The sequence below is a fragment of the Marmota marmota genome, unplaced genomic scaffold (assembly GCF_001458135.2).
Source record: "Marmota marmota marmota unplaced genomic scaffold, marMar, whole genome shotgun sequence".
NCBI lineage: Eukaryota > Metazoa > Chordata > Mammalia > Rodentia > Sciuridae > Marmota > Marmota marmota.
In genome coordinates this window covers 1,016,388-1,035,396 of record NW_026000222.1, presented here as the reverse complement: position 1 = coordinate 1,035,396, position 19,009 = coordinate 1,016,388, and the positions used below count along the sequence as shown (strand labels likewise).

Genomic DNA, 19,009 nt, shown 5'->3' with positions numbered 1-19,009 from the left:
CACGCGCCCGCGCGCACACCAGCCCTCTAGGCCCCGGCTGCCGCGCAGACCCGGGACACCTCCGTCCAGAGCAAGTCCCGAGAAGACCCCCACCCTCCCAGGAACCTAGCACTGCTGCTCAGCGTGTGTGTGCGGTGGTGGGGGGCGCTTCTCCCTGGGTGGCCCAGGGCCCGGGTGTTACAGAAAGGCTCCCTAGGGCCCGGCTTCCTTGGGCAGCACCCACGCGCAACTGCACCCCGCGTGGCCGGAGCGACTTTCGCTTTGCTCCCCAGGACGCTAGAACACAGCGCCCCCTGGGGACTGTGGGTAGTTAGGAGCTCCCACCGGTTGGACGGGTGGCCATGGTAGCTGGGATGGAGGACTCAGAATGCCTGCTGCGTCCCAGTGCTGTCTGAACTGGGCCCTGGGGACTTGTTCCAGCCACACCTGCCACCACCATGCGGTTTGGCCTTGATCCCTTTGCCATAGACAGTAGCAACTGCAGCCAGACACCTGCTTATCCCCTTGAATGGAGGAGTCGGTCCCCAGTCCAGGGTGTGCTGAGTACATCACCTGGGCCTTCTCAGTTCAGCCTTCATCTGCCCTTAAGATGGGCAGGAAAGGAGAAAGGGGAAGAGCGTAGACCCTGTCGCTGGGCTCAGGCTATGGGTCCCCAGCCCAGCTGCATTAGGAAATGAGGGGCAAGAGCTGTAAGGACCAAGAGAGACCACCATTGAGCCTCAGGGCACAGTCAACTGATGTGAGCTGATCACAGGATCAGACCCTCCAACTTTTCCCAAAAAGCCAGAAATGCAGAACTTCATGGGAAGTCTAGGTTTCAAATCCTGACTATTTTTCTGAGACCCACTCTGTGATTTGGCCCCAAAATATTAGCTGCAAAGAGAAGGGAAGCTTCAGAACTCCGTTGTGATTTTCTTAGAAATGTGTCCAAAATTGTTAAAGTAGCAAAAGATCAAAAACTCTGGTCACAGGAGCTGGTGAGAAAAAGTGTATCTTTCAGAGCAGAACTATGTAGCAGTTCAACCCACCACCTAGGTATACCAATAGGAAACAGTCTCTAAGATACAATATTACCACTGCACCGAAGCCCCCTGCCAGCCGGCCCTCTGGAGGGGAAGGCCTTCCTGGAGTCACCTTTTGGTGTTGCTTTCATGATTTGCTATATACATATTCCCCCTATTCACAGAATGCACCTAGCCAAATAAGGGTGGACCCTCAGAAACAGAACTTGGCTACTTGGCCAGGCAGGGAGAGGTGGGGCCAGCAGGGGCAAGGGGAGCCTGCCTGGCCCCGGCTGTCCATAGCACTCCTGCTCTGCCTCCTACATGCCCACCAGCTGATGATGGACAGACCATTCAAACAAAGGATTGCTATTTGTCCAGTTAAAAAATCCCTGGTAGGGGGCTGGGGATGTTGCTCAAGCGGTATGCGTGCGGCCCGGGTTCGATCCTCAGCACCACATACACACAAAGATGTTGTGTCTGCCGAAAATTAAACAATAAAAATAAATAAAAATTTAAAAAAAAATCCCTGGTAAACTGTGTCCTCTTGTGCCTTGGGGCTCCTACCAGGAACAGAGAAGAGAGACATGGGCATCCAGGTCTAGGGACTGGGACTGGGAGCCTGACCAGGGATTGAACTCAGGGGCACTCAACCACAGCCACATCCCAGCCCTATTCTGTACTTTATTTAGAGATGGGGGTCTCACTGAGTTGCTTAGTGCCTCACCATTGCTGAGCGATCCTCCTGCCTCGGCCACTGGGATTACAGGCGTGAGCCACCACACCCAGCGCTGGCCACTTTACTCTTCCCCCGGCAGTCATGGGTGGCATGATCACCACAGGGCTGGGGCAGCCACACCCCCTCTTCACTGTTGCACCTCCACTGTGCCCTGCACTCAGGGCCCTGAGCGGGCATCCCCAGTACATTGCCATCCCCCCAAGTCCTTCTCGTTCTCTTTGGACACCTCAGAAATTCCCTCCCCAGAGAGCCCTTCCTAACTGCCCAGGTCACCAGATGCTTGGGCATCTCTGTGATGGCCATGGCCTCCTGGGGTGGGACCATCTGTGGCCATGGGCCTAGAGGCTCTGGGGGCTCCTGGAGCTCTTTCAGGTCATTGCACCCCCTGGGCCAGCAAGTCACTTTCACATAGAAGGGCCCCAAAGAAGTGTGAGGTCAGGGCCTTCATTAGATGCCATTGCATGGCACTGACCACTGACCACAGCCTTGAGTCATGTTCAGTCTCTCAACAATGATGTCACCCCAGCTGCCTGATTCTATGCTCCTCCCACACCTACCACCCACCCTGCGCCTACCCAGAGCTATTTTGATGGACAGACATGATACCCACCCCATGCCCACTGTGCCCGCCTCAGAAGGGCATGAGACTGATTTTCAATCAGTGAGAGCCAGTGGGTAACTCCTGGCACAGAGAATGGCCTACCCTGCTTTTCAGAGGATGCTCAGGTGAGATGGAGCAGTCAGTTGCATGTAGGGACAAACAACCAATTTCCATGACCCTGTCCATCCCACCTGGCTCTTCTCCTGGTCACGCTTCCTGTGTAGCCCACCCAGCAGAACCCAGGTGAGGAGAGTGCCCTAGCTGGGCTGGGCTGCGGCTCAGTGGTACAGCACTGGCCTGGCTTGTGCATGCCCTGGGTTTGATCCCCAGTCCCGCCAAAACCCAAACCCAAACCACGTTCCCACCACAGACGCTGAGGCGGCTGGCCTGACAGGACAGACCCACAGCCAGGCACCCACATGGGGCCAGCCGCTCCGACATCTGCACACGCACTGGCCACCAGCAGGTCACCCTCACACTCACTAGGAACCTCCCTTCCCTTCCCTTGACCTCCTGTCATGCGGCTGGACTTTAGTGGAAGACAGAGTCATCAGGGAGGCACCAGGCTGCAGTCTCCCATCAGCACCCCTCAGCCCCACGATCTACCCCGCTCAGAGACTCACCTGGGGGGGTTCCATCCTGCTGACAAAGGAAGGCTGCCAGCCCTGCGCGAGGGCCTGCTGCCCTACCAGCTGACCTTCAGGAGAGGCAAGGCCGCACTTGAGTCCTGTCACCCCAGAGCTGAGGCCCCCACAGGCCTTCTCCCTCCTCCCTTCCTGGGTGTAGGGCGACCCGAGGGAGGACTCAGCCCTCTCTCCAGCTGTGCAGGAATGCAGAGAGTCTCCCTGGATTCCAGGTTGGGGCTGGGCGGGGCAGGGGGGCGTGACCCAGGGCCAGACCCAGAAGGCTTTGCATGTGGGCTGCCACCCCCTGTAGCAGCACCTCTTGTGGGCCAGGAGGGACCTGGCTCTCTCCTGTGCTAGGTCCCCACCCTGCAGCACTGCGCTGGTGTCCCTGCTGGCTGGTCCACGGCCTGCCCCAGGCCCCCCTTAGCTCCTGCCCATCCTTGCACAACAAGGGGTTGCAGTCACTGTGGATCTGGCAGCCACTTCCCTCCCCACCAGCCCCTGGAGGAAGTTCAAACTCCTCAGTGGTACTCAGAGTCCTCCGTGGTCCGATGCTGTGGCCACTGTGGCCTCACAGTGATGAGGTATGTGGGGCCGTGTCATGATCCTGCCTCTACAAACACCCCTTTCCAAAGATACAGATCCAGCCACGCCTGGCTTCTGGATTCAAGTGCCCTGGCCTGCCTCTCTTCTGGAAGTTTCTCTCTTCCTCACGGCCACAAACCCTGTGTCTAGACCATCCTCACCTGGCACTGAGGCTCCTGGGACCTGCCACCATTCCCACCATTGATTAGCTTCTGTTCCTCCAGCTGCCCACCCTGCAGACATACTCCATCAACCCTCAATGCCTTGGAGACCCGTGCTGGGTCTCCCCACCCATGTACCGGGCCCTGAACCCAGGGGCACTGGACGACTGAGCTCTATCCCCAGCCCTTTCAATTTAATTTTATTTTTTATTCTTTTATGTAAAATTGTGTTGGTACTGGGGACAGAACCGAAGGGCACTTTACCACTGAGACACATCCCCAGCCTTTTTCTTATTATCCTGGAGGGGGCCACCCCACTGGGAGGCTCTTGCTAAGTTGCTGAGTCTAGCCTCAAATTTGTGATCCTCCTGCTTCAGACTCTGAAGTCATTGGGATTACAGGTATGTGCCATCTTGCCTGGCTCCATTTTATTTTATTCATTTATACTGGAGATTTACCTCTGAGCTATATCCCCAGCCCTTTTAAAAAATTATTAGTATTCTTATTTTGAGGCAGGGTCTCGCCAAGTTGATGAGGGTCTTGCTAAGCTGCTCATGCTATCCTGGAACTTGCAATCCTCCTGCCTCAGTCTCCCCAGTTGCAGGGATGACAGGGTGGCCACCGTGCAGGCTCTTGTGTCGGGTCTGTGCGTGTGGCCCAGCACCTGAGCAGCTGCATCTGACCTAGTCTTGAGTATCCTCCACTTAATGCAAATACTGTGGGCTTTGTGCAGGCGCCTGCATCAGCTGCCCTGGGCTCTCCCACCCACTCAGGCTGCTTCCCAGACTCAGCGAGGCCTCAGTGCCCTTGGGAAACCACACTGTTTAGGGAGGCCAAAGAGACCTCCTAGGCCTCTCCCCGCAACCCCACCCTCGCTGCGAGCCCTGGCACCCTAACGCTCTGTCGGCTGCTCCCTCCCAGGCCTTGATGGACAAGTCCTGAGCACTCTCGTCCCAGGGCCATTTGTCTCACAAGTGCTCTCCAGAGGCATGATTAGAAGCAGGTCCTGGCCCATTTCAGGTGTCTCCATCCAGGAGTCTCCCCTTCCCCCTGGGCTCCCAGAATGATGCTAGGTGAGTGATCCTCAGAGTCTGAGCTCCAAGGCACAAAGCCAACCTGTCTGCCGGGCTGTGAGCTTCTGCCCCTGCAGGGTGCTCACCTCACCATGCACTTGGAGCAGGGCCTTCAGGTCATTCCAGAGGGAACCTGGAGGTAGTCTAGGGCCCCCTGCAGTCTCCTGGTGTGAGGGCAGGGCTCCTGATTCAGGTTGCTCCAGCCTGGCCTTCCGACCGCGATGAGTGCCTGGTTTCAGAGCGTACTCAGAGGCACCCCGTGCGCTGCTTCTTAAGTTATTCCTGCTTTCCAGGCATTCTCCCCTGAGGCCTTGTGAATCATTCAGTGACCTCCTGCATCTGGGGGCCAAGGGTGGGCGTCAGGTCTGCAGGAGCCAGATGAGAGTCTGCGGGTGCCTAGAGGAGCCAGACGGTAGTCCCAAAGCTAAGGACCCCCCTGTCACAAGAGTCCTGGGACCAACTGGTGCACCCAGAAACCTCACAGCTGCCTGACCCTCTGGGAAGGCGACGCTGAGGGAGCATGTGGGGACATCAGTGTTGGGGCTGATCCTAGTTTCTCTCTGTGTGGGCAATGGGGACTCTGCTGCCCAAGGGACCTTCCGGAGTCCCTGTGTGGCCCTAGGGAGCTGCTGTCCTACCTCTCCAGGTGACAGCCTGGTAGGGGCTGACACCCCTAGCCCTGGGGGTGGACCACAGAGCGGAAGACATCACCTGTACACCCCCTTCTGCTGCACAGCCTGGCCTACCACCTTCCCCACCACACGCGCGCGCACACACACACACTCTCCCTGCCTCTGCTCCTGGCTCTGCGGCTCCGCTGTGTAGAACCATCACACAATGGTGGTGTGTTTAAAGCTGTCCCTGTGGATACCAAGCAGCCCAGTGGAGCAGCACAATGGGGAATTGGACTTTAAGTCTAGTTTATCTTTAATTAATTTTTAACACTCTATTCAGATATTGGAAACATTTTGGTGTGCTGAGAACAAATTGGTTACTTGGATCCACTTTTTCAAATGTAAATTTTATGAAATCTAAGATAAGGATGAAGTTTTTCATGCAATTATAGCACCCTTTGAATTCAGTTGTGTTTTAAGTATAGAATACTCATCAGAGTTTGAAAACTGTATGTTTAGTGTTCGTGATGGTGGTGATGGGGATGGTGTAGATGGCGGTGTTGATGGTGGTGATGATGGTAGTGATGGTGGTGAAGGTGGTGGTAATGGTGGTGGCAATGATGGTGGTGATGGTGTAGATGGCGGTGGGTGGTGCTGATGGTGATGATGATGGTGGTGATGGTGGTGATGGTGTTGATGGTGGTGGTGATGGTGGTGATGATGGTGGTGATGGTGTTGATGGTGATGGTGATGGTGGTGATGATGGTGGTGCTAGTAGTGTTGATGGTGGCAATGATGGTGATAATGTGGTGGTGATGCACTGACTTTGTTTTGAAAGACAACATTTTGGACATAATGGGTAAAATTTTAGATGTTACTAAAGTTATTGTTACCTGATTCTTTGCTTTTTAATATAACTGCTAGAAAACTTAACACCAGGGGCTCACACTTCCTACTATTAAACATTGCAGGGCTACGTACCCACACAGGAATCAAGACAAGGTCAGCCTTCTCTTCCCTTTAATGCTCTCCAAAGTGAGTCACAAGTGTCGTCTCTGAGATGAACAGGAGATGCTCGGTTCTGTTTTCCAGGACTCTTGTGGCTGCCCTGCTCTGAGCAAGTTCTATGGTATAGATGGGGAGCTCAGGCTTCGGAGGAGAAGAGCCTCCTCTGGTCCCCGACCTGTGGGCAGCAGCAGCTTCTCCATCTTCCTGCTTGTCCCACCAGTGATGGATTCCAAGGTCATCTGGCAGACAGGGAGCCAAGGGCAGATTGATTCTGGCTAAGACGCAAATGCCTTCATTGGAGGTAAAAGCTGCGTCCAGACTTGGCCACGGAGCTTGTGTTTTAAGCCAAGACCATCAAGAGCTCCCTGGTGGCTGCGGGTGACTGACAGCTCTCTGAGGGTCAGAGGGGGTGCCATGAGCCTGCACCCACCGTTAGTCATTGTGTCCTGCCTGGCCGTGACACAGCTGATGCAAGTCAAAGTGGGATGCAGGCCTTGCTCCCCAGCTTTGCCCCCTTGAGTCTTGGCTGCTTTGCCCACCATGACGGGTGTCTCTCAGAGGCCCATTTTGAGGGTGAGATGGTAAGGTCTTTTGATCACAGGTAACAGGGCTGCATGTAGCAGAATGTGACAGAGTCCACTGTGACTATTTCACACAATGGCTCTGGAACCTGGGAGGCATCGTGAACTCTGGGTGGTTGTCATTGTAACGGGCATGATGCCAGCAAGGCAGGGGAAGAGCTATGGCGAGCGCTCATTCCATGGACGTATTGAGGGAGTCAACTGCAAGGAGCAGGGCTCAGGGGACTGGGGTGAGTTCTAGGGAAGATAGGCAAGGTCAGTGCATTGGTCTGGTCCACCTCAGGACATTGCAACCCTAACCACCTATTTAACAGTGGTTAAAATAATGATAGCGGTGATGACAATGATGGTATTTGGGGATGTGATGGCAGCAGTATAATAGTGATGATAAGGGTGATGGTGACAGTGGTGGCAATGATGATGATGATGGTTGTCTCATTCTCAAACCTGGTACATAGGTGGCCCTCAGTGGCCTGGCCTGTAATGGGCTCCCAGAAGCCAGTCTCCTGGTGGGCACCTATAAACACTGACTGATTTTTTTTGCAGACAAGGGTTCTACCTGCTTTGCCTTCTGGTTTCTTTCCCCTGGGAGCTCAGTAGCCAGGCTATGTCCTCTTAGCATCTCAGACCCACAAGCCAACATGATCTTTTGGGTGGAACCTGGACACCACTAATCAGAAAAGGGCTTTCACCTCCCCTCTAGTTCTAGACTATGCTCCTATTAATGCTGCTTCATATTAAATCAAGACTCCAGGGGTTGGAGAAAAGAGAAACCCTGTCAGATACACTGGAGAGGCAAATGGGAAGGAGTCAGCTTCTTAATAAAAACCCAGGGCATCATGAAGGACTGTGGGGCCTGGCCAGAGACCCAGTGGAACCTGTATAAAGCCATCTAAGCTGGCTGTGTGTGTCGGGTTCCCTGCCCTGGGCCATGCTCACTGGCTTGCTCTTGCACCTCAGAAGGGGTGATTCTGACTCTAGGGCCCCTCATCCCAGGAGGTCATGGGACTGGCTCAGCAGTAAGCATGACAATGGCTCCTGAACTCCATCACTGTTGCCGAAGGAGGCAATTTTCTGAGGAGTCTCCAAGGCTGAGTGAGGTCACCCGTAAAGGCCTACTTTCTTTTTTTTTTTTTAGTTTTTCGGCGGACGCAACATCTTTGTTTGTATGTGGTGCTGAGGATCGAACCCGGGCCGCACGCATGCCAGGCGAGCGCGCTACCGCTTGAGCCACATCCCCAGCCCTAAAGGCCTACTTTCTAGGGTGACATCACATGTCTCACAACTGCGGGGCTGTTCCTGGAGACACCAGAGCGGACCCTGGCCTCAGCACAGAGGAGGGTCCTGAGGTCCTTGGTGCACAGGCCTCCTCCCTCCCACTTGCTATGAGTCTCCAGTCACAGCACTTCATCCCACACGGGCCAGGCTGTCCTAGAGTCACAGGCACATTCTGGATCCTCAAGCCCCATGTGAGCTTCTCGGACGCAGCTCAGCCTCAGAGCCTCAGCACCCTGGGCCCTGTTCCAGGCTTGTGCCCAGGGTCCTGGGAGCAGGGGTAGGCAGTGACTGGCCTGCTGTGTAGTTCCTTGCCAGGTGGTAGAGGGGCAGGGAGGCCCCTCCTGGTCCTGGTCTCCCGGGTTCCCTCCTACCTTGGGAAGACCCAAAACTCTGACTCCCTAACACAACCATGGGTGCCCAGATTAGCCTGTGGCAAAAGAAATGGAAAGCTGGTTGAGACTGCTGAGTTCTGGAGGCAGCCCCCACCCCCAACAGGCTCATCTCTGCAGGGCAGGGACCAGGCCAACCATCATGCCCCAGACCCAGGTACTGGACAGTTGCTGTGGCTAGGTCCCACTACCTCTACCTCCCTGAGACCAGGTGTTTCTTTTTCTTTGAGGTACTGGGGATTGAACCCAGGGATGCTCTACCACTGAGTTACATCCCCAGCCCATTTTTAAGTTTCTTATTTTGAGACAGGGTCTTGCTAAGTTGTCTAGGCTGTCTTCAAACTTGTCATCTTCCAGCTTCAGCCTCCAGAGTAGCTGGGATTATAAGCATAGCCACTATGTCCAGCTTGGAGTTTCAGAGAACAGGGAACCACCAAGCTATTTGGAGGAAAGTTAGCTTCCTCCCTCAGATGACAGCTATGAGCCAAAAGGTTTACAACATTCCCTGTGAAGAGGCTAAGCCTGTTATTTATGCTCCCATTACAGTCCTAGAATCCTACAAGCTTCCTGCTTTGGAGTGCGTTCTACTCTGATCCCCAGGTCATTTTCTACCACCTTTGAGAAATGCTGGATTTCCAATCTGAACTGGAATACAGCAGAATACTCATATACAGCTGAGAAGACCCAAAACTAAATGTTGCCCTGCAGAGTTGTGCAAGCTAAGGCCTGCATATGGGAGCCCAGCCAGGGGGCAGCAAGGCTCAGCTCCATTTGGCTCTGCTTGTGTACTGGTAATGGACTGTGACCCATTCCTTTTTTTTTTTTTGGTATCAAGGATTGAACCCAGGCATGCTTAACCACTGAACCACATCTCCAGCCCTTTTTTTATTCTTTAGTTTTTTGAGACAGGGTTTCACTAAGTTGCTGAGGCTAGTGTTAAACTTGCAATCCTCCTGCCCTAGTTTCCTGAGCCACTGGGATTACTGGCATGTGCCACCACACCCAGCCCCTTTCCTATTTTCTACAAAGGTGCTTTCCGAGCCTACTGTGCCCTGCTGGAGGTTGTCTGGCCACAGGGACTTTCACATTTTCTTGTCTACAACCCACAATAAAAAATAAAAACCACACTGAAAAGATGAAAAAAAGTCACATTAAACACTCATGTACCTGCTACTTGGACATCAACATTAATGTTCTATAATTGTTTAAGTCAGACAGATGTCACTTCTAAACACTTTTTGACTCATGCTCTTTATAACAGCTTGATATTTGTTTGTAATTTGATTTTTGTACAAATTTATGTACCTTGAAATGCATATCTTGATGTACCCTCCAGTCTCCGAGCATTCATACATCTGGGTAACCCACAACTGCCATGATACAGACCACTTCCACCAGCTGTGAGTTGCTTCTGGCCCTTCTTGTTTTAAGAAATACATTTTCGGGGCTGGGGTTGTGGCTCAGTGGTAGAGCGCGTGCTTGGCACGTGCGAGGCCCTGGGTTCCATCCTCAGCACCACATAAAGATAAATTTAAAAAAAAGTGTGTCCATCTACAGCTAAAAATAAATTAATAAAAGCAGCTTTACCGGGTGGCACAGAGCACACGTATGGAAACAAGACCATTAACAATGTGCCGGCCTCAACCTGCCCTGGGCTCTCGTTTGTGGCTTTCCGTGTCGGGCGGAAAGAGCACCCCGGCACCGAGCCACGCCCCGGCCCAGCGCGACTTCGCGGCCGTCCGCACCACGGGGCGAGCCGAGCCCTGCCTGCGGGCGCCGTGCGGCCCGCCTCCAGTCCCCCACTCCCGAGCTCCTCTGCGAGCCCTGGCCGCGACGCCCGACGGCGCTCCCCGAGGGCACGATTCGCGCCTGCGAAAGCCGTCGACGGCGGGAGGGCAGAAGGCCCCGTCGGCCCTCAGCTCCCCAGCGGACGAGCCTGTCCCCCAGGGCTGGGCTCTCCGGGCGCCCCAAGCCTTCTCAACGAGAGCCTTGCCGCCGGCTTCCCGGAAAAGGGAAGCACGTTGCCCCTCTTCCCGCACACGGGCTCAGTGCCGGTGCACCGCGCGGGTCCCGCGCTGCCCGGCGCAGCACAGCTTGGGAGAGACGCTGCTAGCACGCCCGCGTAGCAGTGCGCACGCGCCGGCCGCGTTCCTTTGGCCCCCCCCCCCCGCGCTCGGACCGATGGTACGATNAGGGGCGTCGCGAGGGCCTGAGCACAGGCCTCCAAGGACCGTGGCCCTGGAGTGTCGTGGCCACGTGAAGCTCCCTCACCTGCAGTGCTGGGTGAGGGGTCGGCCTCGAAGCTGCCCCAAGAATGGACGGGCCGTATTACTATCCCGCCGGTGGCCCAGCACAGATTAGCAGGGATGCCCAGGACCTCTGCTCGGTCCTGGCAGGGTCCATTTAGTTGGCAGTCCGTTCTCTTGGTGTTCCCCAAGGCCTGTCATGTGCTCACCTGTGGCTTCCTTCCCAGCAGGACTGCTGTCCCACTTCCCCACCTGCCCCTATCTCCCCGGGCAAGAAGGTTAAGAGAACTGCTCCCTCCGAAGGTCAGCTGCCCTGCCTGGCAGCCCCCAAGGACAAGGTGAGGAGGCTGTGAGGCTGGACCAGGCAGTGTGTGAGGGGCTGGGGTGACTGGATGGCTCACCCACCCTGTGTCCACAGGCCCTCTCCAAGGGCACCATCTCGGAGCTCCAGTCATGTCTGCAGCGGGCACGGGTGCTGGGGGCACAGGCCCAGGCACTGAGGGCCAGTGCTCAGAAGGACGCTAAGGAAACTAGCACATCGGAGGCTGAGGGATGTGCAGAGCAGCCATGGTGAGTGTGCTCAGGCACCCTGGAGAAGACAGGGAGCAGCAGGCACAGCAGGGGCCCGAGCAGGTGGAGGGCCAGGGCTGCGTCTCCCAGGGGGTTAGTTATGTGGAGAGGGCATGGAGCAGACAGCACAGACCATGCTGCTCACCAGCTGCATGCTGCAGCCCTGGGTGCTGGTCATTCCTGCCTCGCTGGGCTCAACACTGACAGTTCACCCGCAGTGACATCCCAGTGTCACTGTCTTCCCCAAGCCCTGTGTCTTTTGGAGCTGAGGAAGCTGGGCTGGGGCCCGAGGGAGGGTGGTAGAGCTGGTTGTGGAGCAGGCTTTTAAGTGTGCCTCCCTGAGGCTGCTCCTTAGGCAGGCAGCAGGCTGGCAAGGGCTCTCTGAAGGGTACATGCCATGGGGCCTGTGGCTGGGCACTGAAAAGGGATGTGATCTGGGCCTGCCTCTGACCCTGGCTCTCCTTGACTTGACAGTGGCGAGAAGGCACCTGCCTACCAGCGCTTCCATGCCCTGGCCCAGCCTGGGCCCCCAGGCCTTGTGCTGCCCTACAAGTACCAGGTGCTGGCCGAGATGTTCCGCAGCATGGACACCGTCGTGGGCATGCTCCACAACCGCTCTGAGACTGTGACTTTTGCCAAGGTCAAGCAGGCTGTCCAGGACATGATGCGCAGGTGAGCAGGCTGAGGATCAGGCCTGGCCCACCCTAAGCCGGAAGCCTGGTTCCTTCTGACCCAGCCCCTTCTGCTGTAGGCGCTTTGAGGAGCGCAACGTGGGCCAGATCAAAACTGTGTACCCTGAGTCCTACCGCTTTCGCCAGGAGCGCAACATCCCCACCTTCAAGGATGGCGTGAAAAGATCTGATTACCAGCTCACCATCGAGCCCGTGCTGGACTCAGGTGAGTGCCAGTGGCTGGATCTCCTCACCTGGCTTTGGGTCCCCCTTGCAGCTCTGCATGCTCTGAGGGAGGGCGTGAGGCATCCCTGTGGGGCTGGGCTGGGCTGGCCTGGCCTGGCCTGGCCTGGCCTGGGGCTCAGGCCTGGACTGTCCCCGCAGAGGCTGGCAGCGCCCCCCAGCTCACAGCCTCGCGCCTTCTGCAGCGCCGACAGCTCTTCAGCAGGAATCTGGTGGAGCGAGTCAAGGAGCACCACAGGGTGAGCAGCAATGCCCTCAACTTGGGGCCTCCTTGTGAGCCATCAGCCCTCTATTGGGCTTTGTGATCGCCTCACAGGAGTGTGGAGTTCTGAAGTTCCCTCTAACCCTCGCCATGGCTATCCCAGGTGGGGAAGGGCTGCCCTGCACTCTAAGATGTCCTGTTACACAGTCAGCCATAGCTGCTCAGGGCTGACCAGAGGCCCCAGAAGGCTCTCAGTGGGTCAGTGAGTCCTTGTTGTGCAAGACTGCACGTGTTCTCTTGCCTAGCTCTCCTGGTGGCCTGTGTGTGTGCGTGGAGTTAGGCCTAGAGCAACACTATCTGGGCACAGAGAGGTTAGGTGACATCCCCCAGGCTGCCCTGCTGGGAGTCAGGCCGCCCAACACCCAGCCTTTCTCCCACAGGCTTTCCTGGCCTCCTTGAGCCCCCCACTGGCTGTGCCTGAGGACCAACTGACTCGCTGGCACCCACGTTTCAATGTGGATGGTGTGCCTGACATTGAGCCGGCCGAGCTGCCCCAGCCACCCAACACAGGGAGACTCACCACTGCCCAGGAGGTGCTGGCCCGGGCCCGAAGCCTGATGTCACCCAGGGTGAGGCTGCTTGAGGCTGCTGACCTCTGACCTGGCCCCTGTCTCTGGAGGCAGTGGGGCCTAGCTGGGTGCCTGTCTGGTTCCTGAGGCTTCACCGAGCTCATCCTTGCTGAGGGGCGGAGAAATGGCAGGATGTGCCCTTGTTCACCAGCTGCAGCCTATGCCTGCATCCCTGGGGCTGCTGCTGGTGGGCTGTGCGTGGGCATGGAGTTAGGCCTAGGCCTAGAGCAACACGGGGGTCTTGAGTTGGGGCTTCCTTGCTTCCTGTGACCTCTCCTCTGACTCCACCCACCCCGCAGATGGAGAAGGCCTTGAGTGACATGGCCCTGCGCTCAGCTGAGGCCAGCAGCCCAGGGCCCCCCAGCCCTGTACTGCCGGCCACCCCACCAGCCACCCCTCCAAGTGCCCTGAAGGGTGTGTCCCAGGCCCTCTTGGAACGGGTGAGTTCTTACAGATGGGCAGGGGGTGGGGGGCGTGTGGTGACCTGCTTTACTGACCTGCTTCCCTCCCTGGCCACAAGATCCGGGCCAAGGAGGCCCAGAAGCAGTTGGCACAGATGACACGGTCCCCGGAGCAGGAACTTCGCCTGCAGCGGCTGGAGCGGCTACCTGAGCTGGCCCGGGTATTGCGTGGTGTTTTTGTGTCCGAGCGCAAGCCAGCACTCACCATGGACGTGGCTTGCGCCAGGATGGTTGGCAGCTGCCGAGCTGCCCTGAGCCCAGGTACGTGCAGGTCAGGGTGGGTGTGGGCTGCTGTCTGTGGTGCACTCACTCCACTGGCCCAATGTGCACTGGGTGCCTGTGGTGTGCCCTGCTGGGTGCTGGGCACTACACTCCTCCAGGAGCCCTGAGCCTGCCTGGCTTGAAGAGCCTTTGCTTTTTGGGTGTTGGGGATAGCCCAGGGCTTCAGGCACGCAGGGTAGGTGCACCCCACTGTGCTCCACCCCTGTTCTATCGCCATGGAGGCGGCTTCTGCTCAGCCTCACCTTCACAAACCTGCCCAGTTACCTGCAGTCCTCAGAATAATCCCGACTTCTTACCCAAAGCCCTGTTTGAGCATCCACTCTCCCAGGCCTCAAGCAGGTGGGTACTGCCTGCCTCAGGGCCTGCACAGTTGGGCAAATTCCCCAGCACTGGGGCCTGAGCTGGAGGGTCCCCAGCCGTTGTTTCCTCAACTTTTTTTTTTTTTTTTTTTAAATAACGTTTACTTGTAGTTGGACACAACACCTTTATTTTACTTACTCATTTTTATGTGGCGCCTGAGGATTGAACCCAGGGCCTCGCACATGTTAGGTGAACGCTCTACCGCTGAGCCACAACCCCAGCCTGTTTTCTCCACTTCTTGGAGCACAGCCCAGGGACCCCACGTCTGGGCTTCTGCTTGGAACCAGTGCACATAGATATACAGAAGGGCTGTTGGCTCCCTGCTAAAGATCTGCGTACAGTCATGGGGGTGGTGGCGGCGGGGGAGAAGTCGGGGGTTGGCTCACACACCCATCTCTGCAGGGGAGATGGAGCAGCACGTGCTGCTCCTTGCTGAGTTGCTGCCAGACTGGCTCAGCCTGCACCGCATCCGCACGGACACCTACATCAAGCTGGACAAAGCTACTGACCTGACCAGCATCGCAGCACGGCTGGCCCATCAGGCTCGTGCAGAGGGGCTGTGAGCCACGGACAAGCAGGACAGTCAAGCCTTTCGTTCCACTAATTGGATGAACTTTGGATCTTCCTCCCAGGGTGCCTGCCTCCTGCCCTGCCCATCATATACTGCACATGGGTTGCAGGCTGTGTGGCCTCTGGCCATGTGGAGAGTGAGTGGGCTCTGTCTTGGCTGCTGGGGTGGGGAAGCCACTTCCAGCCCCTGTGGGTGTATCAGGGAAGTGGGCTGGGGCAGCTGGCCTTTGCTGCCACCCAGAGTGTGGGTCTGTGGCTGGGAGGGCAGTGTCCCCCCAGATGTCCATGTCCTAGCCTGCTGAGCTGTGATCTCCTACAGCAGAGGGGACACTGACACAGGCTTGCTGGGTGTCTCACCATGAGCTGCTGAAGGGTGCTCAAGGTCCTGCTTAAAGCTAGGATCAAGGTCCACATGTTCCATAGGCCAGCTGAGAGCTGTGTCCTCCCAGGGCACTTCCTACCTTGCTTGAAGGAGCCTCTTTACAAAAGAAATCTAATGTACAAAGATGAGGTTCTGAGAACATGAAATCAGACTTCCCTTTGAAGAATGAAGAGAATTTTGATTTTCTAGATTTTGAGCTAAAATGCCTTGTAAAATTAAGCTTTTTAAAAGTATCTCGCCAGGAAGACCTTTTTTGCTTACTTTGAGGTCAACTTCCAAATACCCAAGGCTTTGGAGTTTCCAGTCTTGTTCGCTTTTTGTCATGTAAGATTTGAATAAAAGTTTGCTGCTGAGAGGGCTGCCTTCCTGAGTTGGGCTCAGTTCCTCAGGACAGTGCCAACAAGGGAGCAAAGGTCCCACCTGAGGGTGGCCCAGGACAGTCTCAGTCCCAGACTGCCACAAATTATCTGGGGAACTGGAAAACACTGGTGGCCCTGGACTATCAGGGTGGCCCAGTGTCACCACAGGGTTCTAGAATAACAGATTTGAAGATGTCTGCAAGGTCATGGAAATCCCGGGGAAGCTGGCAGATCTCCAGACACCTGGCTGTGGCACTTTGGACTCCAGGGCAGGTGGCAGCCACCTCTTGGTCTGTGACTTGTGATGTACAGCCCTCACTGAAGTGAGGCCTAGAGTGCTGAGCACTGCCCCAGGCTTCCCCCAGCCCAAGTGATGGACAAGAGATGGTGGTGTAGCAAAGCTGTTTATTGGAGTGATCTTGCTGCATTTGTAACTGGGCTTGCTGGCCTGGTTGTGGCTGTGCTTTAGGTTTTGGCACTTCCAGAACCTGCAGGAAGGGCCCCAGGTGGATACCTGTGGGTACCAAAGGTCACTCAACCAAGGACAGGTAAAACATTTCCAAGGGCAGCCACTGGTGGCCTGTGGACGTCATTTAAGGCACTCGGGGTAGAATCACAATCTTGTCCAGCTGAAGATGCCAGGCAGGGGGAGTGGGCAGCCATCCTGGTCACCCAGTCATTCATACTGCAGGAGGGAGAAGAAGGGCACAGCCCCCAGCTTCTCCCTGCCCTTCAGCGAGGTCAGTTCCACCAGGCACACACACTCCAGCACCTCGGCCTGCAGCTGGCCCAGCAGTTCACAGGCTGCACACATGGTTCCTAGGGATGGTGTGGGTGTAGGGTGAGGCCCCAGGCTCTGAGCTGGGCCAGCCCCAGGGGACAGGGAGGGAAGAGGTGGTTGCCACAGCACCAAAGCCCCCTCTGGCCCCAGTAAGCCAGAAAGGGCTGAGATGCCACCTGCTCCATGCCACTTCAGTGGGTAGCATTCCCTCCTACCCACACCCAGTCAGCTCACCGCCAGTGGCCAGCAGATCGTCCACAACAACCACCTTCTGCCCGGGCTCCAGGGCATCCTTTTGAATTTCCAGCTCAGCCTGTGGACAGGAAGTGGGCAGTGACTGGCTGTGTGAGCCTGGGGAGTTCAGGGACCCGCTCCTGCCCCCCTGGCCACCCCAGCCTGCCCACCTTCCCATATTCCAGCGCGTAGGAGGCAGACACTGTAGGACCTGGCAGCTTCCCACGCTTTCGGATGAGCACAAAGCCCAGGCCCAGCTCCTGGGCCAGAGAAGGACCAAACAGGAAGCCTCTGGAGTCTAGGCCTGTCAGGGGAAAAGGGTGTCAGGCAGTAGCCCGGAGCACAGCAGCATGGGGACAAGCAGCCAGTGACAAGGGACACCTGGTCTTGTTGGCTCTGCCTAGAAGGTTGATGACACCCATCCCAGGGCCTAGTTGATCCTACAGGCCAAGAACAGTTGCCAGGAGAGGTCACCTGGCCTCTGTTCAGCTCACAGACTGCCTATCACTCCCCAGGGGCAGTGCCTGCTCTGTAGCTCCTTGTCCACAAGAGCAGGCAGTGATCGGGCTGGCACCTCAAGAGGCGGACTGAGCTGAGGAGGATGCTCAGTGTACCCTCCCACATGGGCAGGAAGTGAGGTCACCCCTCCCCTGGGGTATGTCCCTCAGGGCAGTGAGCAGGGTGGGATGTGTACCCCTCGGGTGACCTCTCCTGATAACCCCTGGTGGGCACTGAGCTATCCAGGGCCACCTCCCAAGCCCCAGGCTGGGTCCCGGGTCTGGAACACAGCAGGCACTCAACACAAAAGCTTTTGCAGAGGCAACAAGAAGAGAAGGAGGGTGGCTGGGTCGAGGAGGTCAGACGGTCCTAGAGACGCCATGGCTGTCCCATATAGCAAGCTTCTAGGGGAGGAGGTACCCGGCCTGGAACCCAGAGTGGGCACCACCAGAGGGAGGCTTCCAGTTGGTGCCGCCAGGCCCAGGAGCAGCCACCCGAGGGCTGAGGATGTAGGGGTGGGCAGCCCTGTCTCAGCGCTACCAAGCAGGGCGTCCGGTGGCCCAGAGCAGGCCTGGGCTTACAACCCTTGATGGTGATCCCAAGATGGGTCCCTCCTCCTGGCGGTCTTCTGAAAAACCCCCAAAGCCCTCCCCTAAGCTCATGCGTGGACCCCACACAGCCCTGCCCCCAGGATGCCTGGCCACCCTAAGCAGGCAGAGCCAGTGGGGTCAGGGGGCAAAGGTGCAAGGCTGTGCAGACACTGCAGGCCACAGTAGGAGGAACGGGAAGTCACCCCACCCTGTCCCATTCTCCCATTAAGCGGGGAAAGAGGGGGCAGAAAGGGTAGAAGAATAGGAAAAAAGGGGGGACAGAAGGGTCAGGGTAGAGGTATAGGGAGCAGGACCCAAGGGCATGTAGGAACTGGAGGGCAGGGTCACGGCGATGAAAGACAGGAGGCTAGGCGACAGAAGGACGGGGAACGGGAACTTGGGCGCGGAACAGGAGGACGAGCCTGGAAGGGGGACCTGAGCAGGAGCACTGGACAGGGACGGGCGGGGCAGAGGAGGCCGCGCCGGGCCACTCGCCTGCGATGTAGTCTATCTTGCCGCCATGCGTGGTCTTTAGGTGGCTGGCCAGGAGGCGGATGCAGGCGCGGAAGGAGTCAGGGTCCTTCAGCAGCGGCGAGATGTCCCTGCGCACAAGGACGGGGTGGTGACTCGAGCTGGCGGGGCGTGCAGCCTGCGGGACCCCGGAGCAGCCCACGCACTCGCGCCGGGGGCCGAGCGTGGCGCCAACGCTCGGGCTGTGCCGCGCCGCCCGGGCCGCGGCCGCACCTGAACAGCACGCCCGGGATGGGGAAGTCGGGGAAGCTGCGGATGCGCCGCGCCACCAGCTGCAGATCGTGCTCCGCCATGGCCGCGTGTGCTGGCTCGGGGGCGAGGGCTAGGCTGCTCCCGCGGAGCCGGACGCGGGGAGGGGCCTGGCGCGGAGAGGGGGCGGGGCCGGACACCGGGGGCGGAGTCTGAAACGAGGGCAGAGCGGGAGAGGGGCGGGGCCTGACGCGGAGACGGAGGGCGCGCGGGGAGGTGTGCGTCAAGGGGCAGGGCGGCGCCTGGCGGGCGGGGCCAGGCCGAGGGGCGGGGCTCCTGCAGGAAGTACCGTTTTCTCGAATCCTTGGTGACCAGTTTCATGACATGTCCTCATTTCTTGCACCACAGTTGCTTCCCGTCTCAAGCATGTTGGGCGGGACGAAGGTGGCCCTGCTCTTGTCCCCACAGGCCCCTCGGCCTTCGTGAAGGGCGAGCCGGGGCCTCCGTCCAAGCTGCGGGAGGCCGGGGCCCACCTCAGCAGGTCGTGGAGACGGA

The 19,009-nt window shown here is 57.4% G+C and overlaps 3 protein-coding genes across 3 annotated transcripts in view; 1 reads left to right on the top strand and 2 right to left on the bottom strand.

The window, feature by feature from the left end:
- Window positions 1-11,696, bottom strand: part of Piezo1 (piezo type mechanosensitive ion channel component 1) — a 62,963-nt gene extending 51,267 nt beyond the window's left edge. Inside the window, exons 1-2 of the mRNA XM_048792400.1 lie at window positions 11,674-11,696; window positions 11,503-11,555 (exon numbers count right to left, since the gene is read on the bottom strand). Of these exons, the coding sequence (XP_048648357.1) occupies window positions 11,503-11,555; window positions 11,674-11,696 (76 nt within the window). The remainder of the gene's footprint in view (window positions 1-11,502; window positions 11,556-11,673) is intronic.
- Window positions 11,697-11,869: 173 nt separating this feature from the next.
- Cdt1 (chromatin licensing and DNA replication factor 1) lies at window positions 11,870-14,883 on the top strand. Its single transcript, XM_048792399.1, has 8 exons — window positions 11,870-11,874; window positions 11,947-12,144; window positions 12,224-12,369; window positions 12,528-12,625; window positions 13,029-13,217; window positions 13,517-13,657; window positions 13,738-13,939; window positions 14,723-14,883. Exons 1-8 carry the CDS (start codon window positions 11,870-11,872, stop codon window positions 14,881-14,883), a joined length of 1,140 nt encoding a protein of 379 aa, XP_048648356.1.
- Window positions 14,884-16,022: 1,139 nt separating this feature from the next.
- Window positions 16,023-18,640, bottom strand: Aprt (adenine phosphoribosyltransferase). Its single transcript, XM_015495957.2, has 5 exons — window positions 18,479-18,640; window positions 18,230-18,336; window positions 16,817-16,950; window positions 16,647-16,725; window positions 16,023-16,450 (listed from the first exon to the last, which is right to left on the bottom strand). The coding sequence occupies exons 1-5, from the start codon at window positions 18,556-18,558 to the stop codon at window positions 16,308-16,310; spliced, it is 543 nt and encodes a 180-aa protein (XP_015351443.1). The 5' UTR covers window positions 18,559-18,640; the 3' UTR covers window positions 16,023-16,307.
- Between the last annotated feature and the right edge of the window lie 369 nt (window positions 18,641-19,009).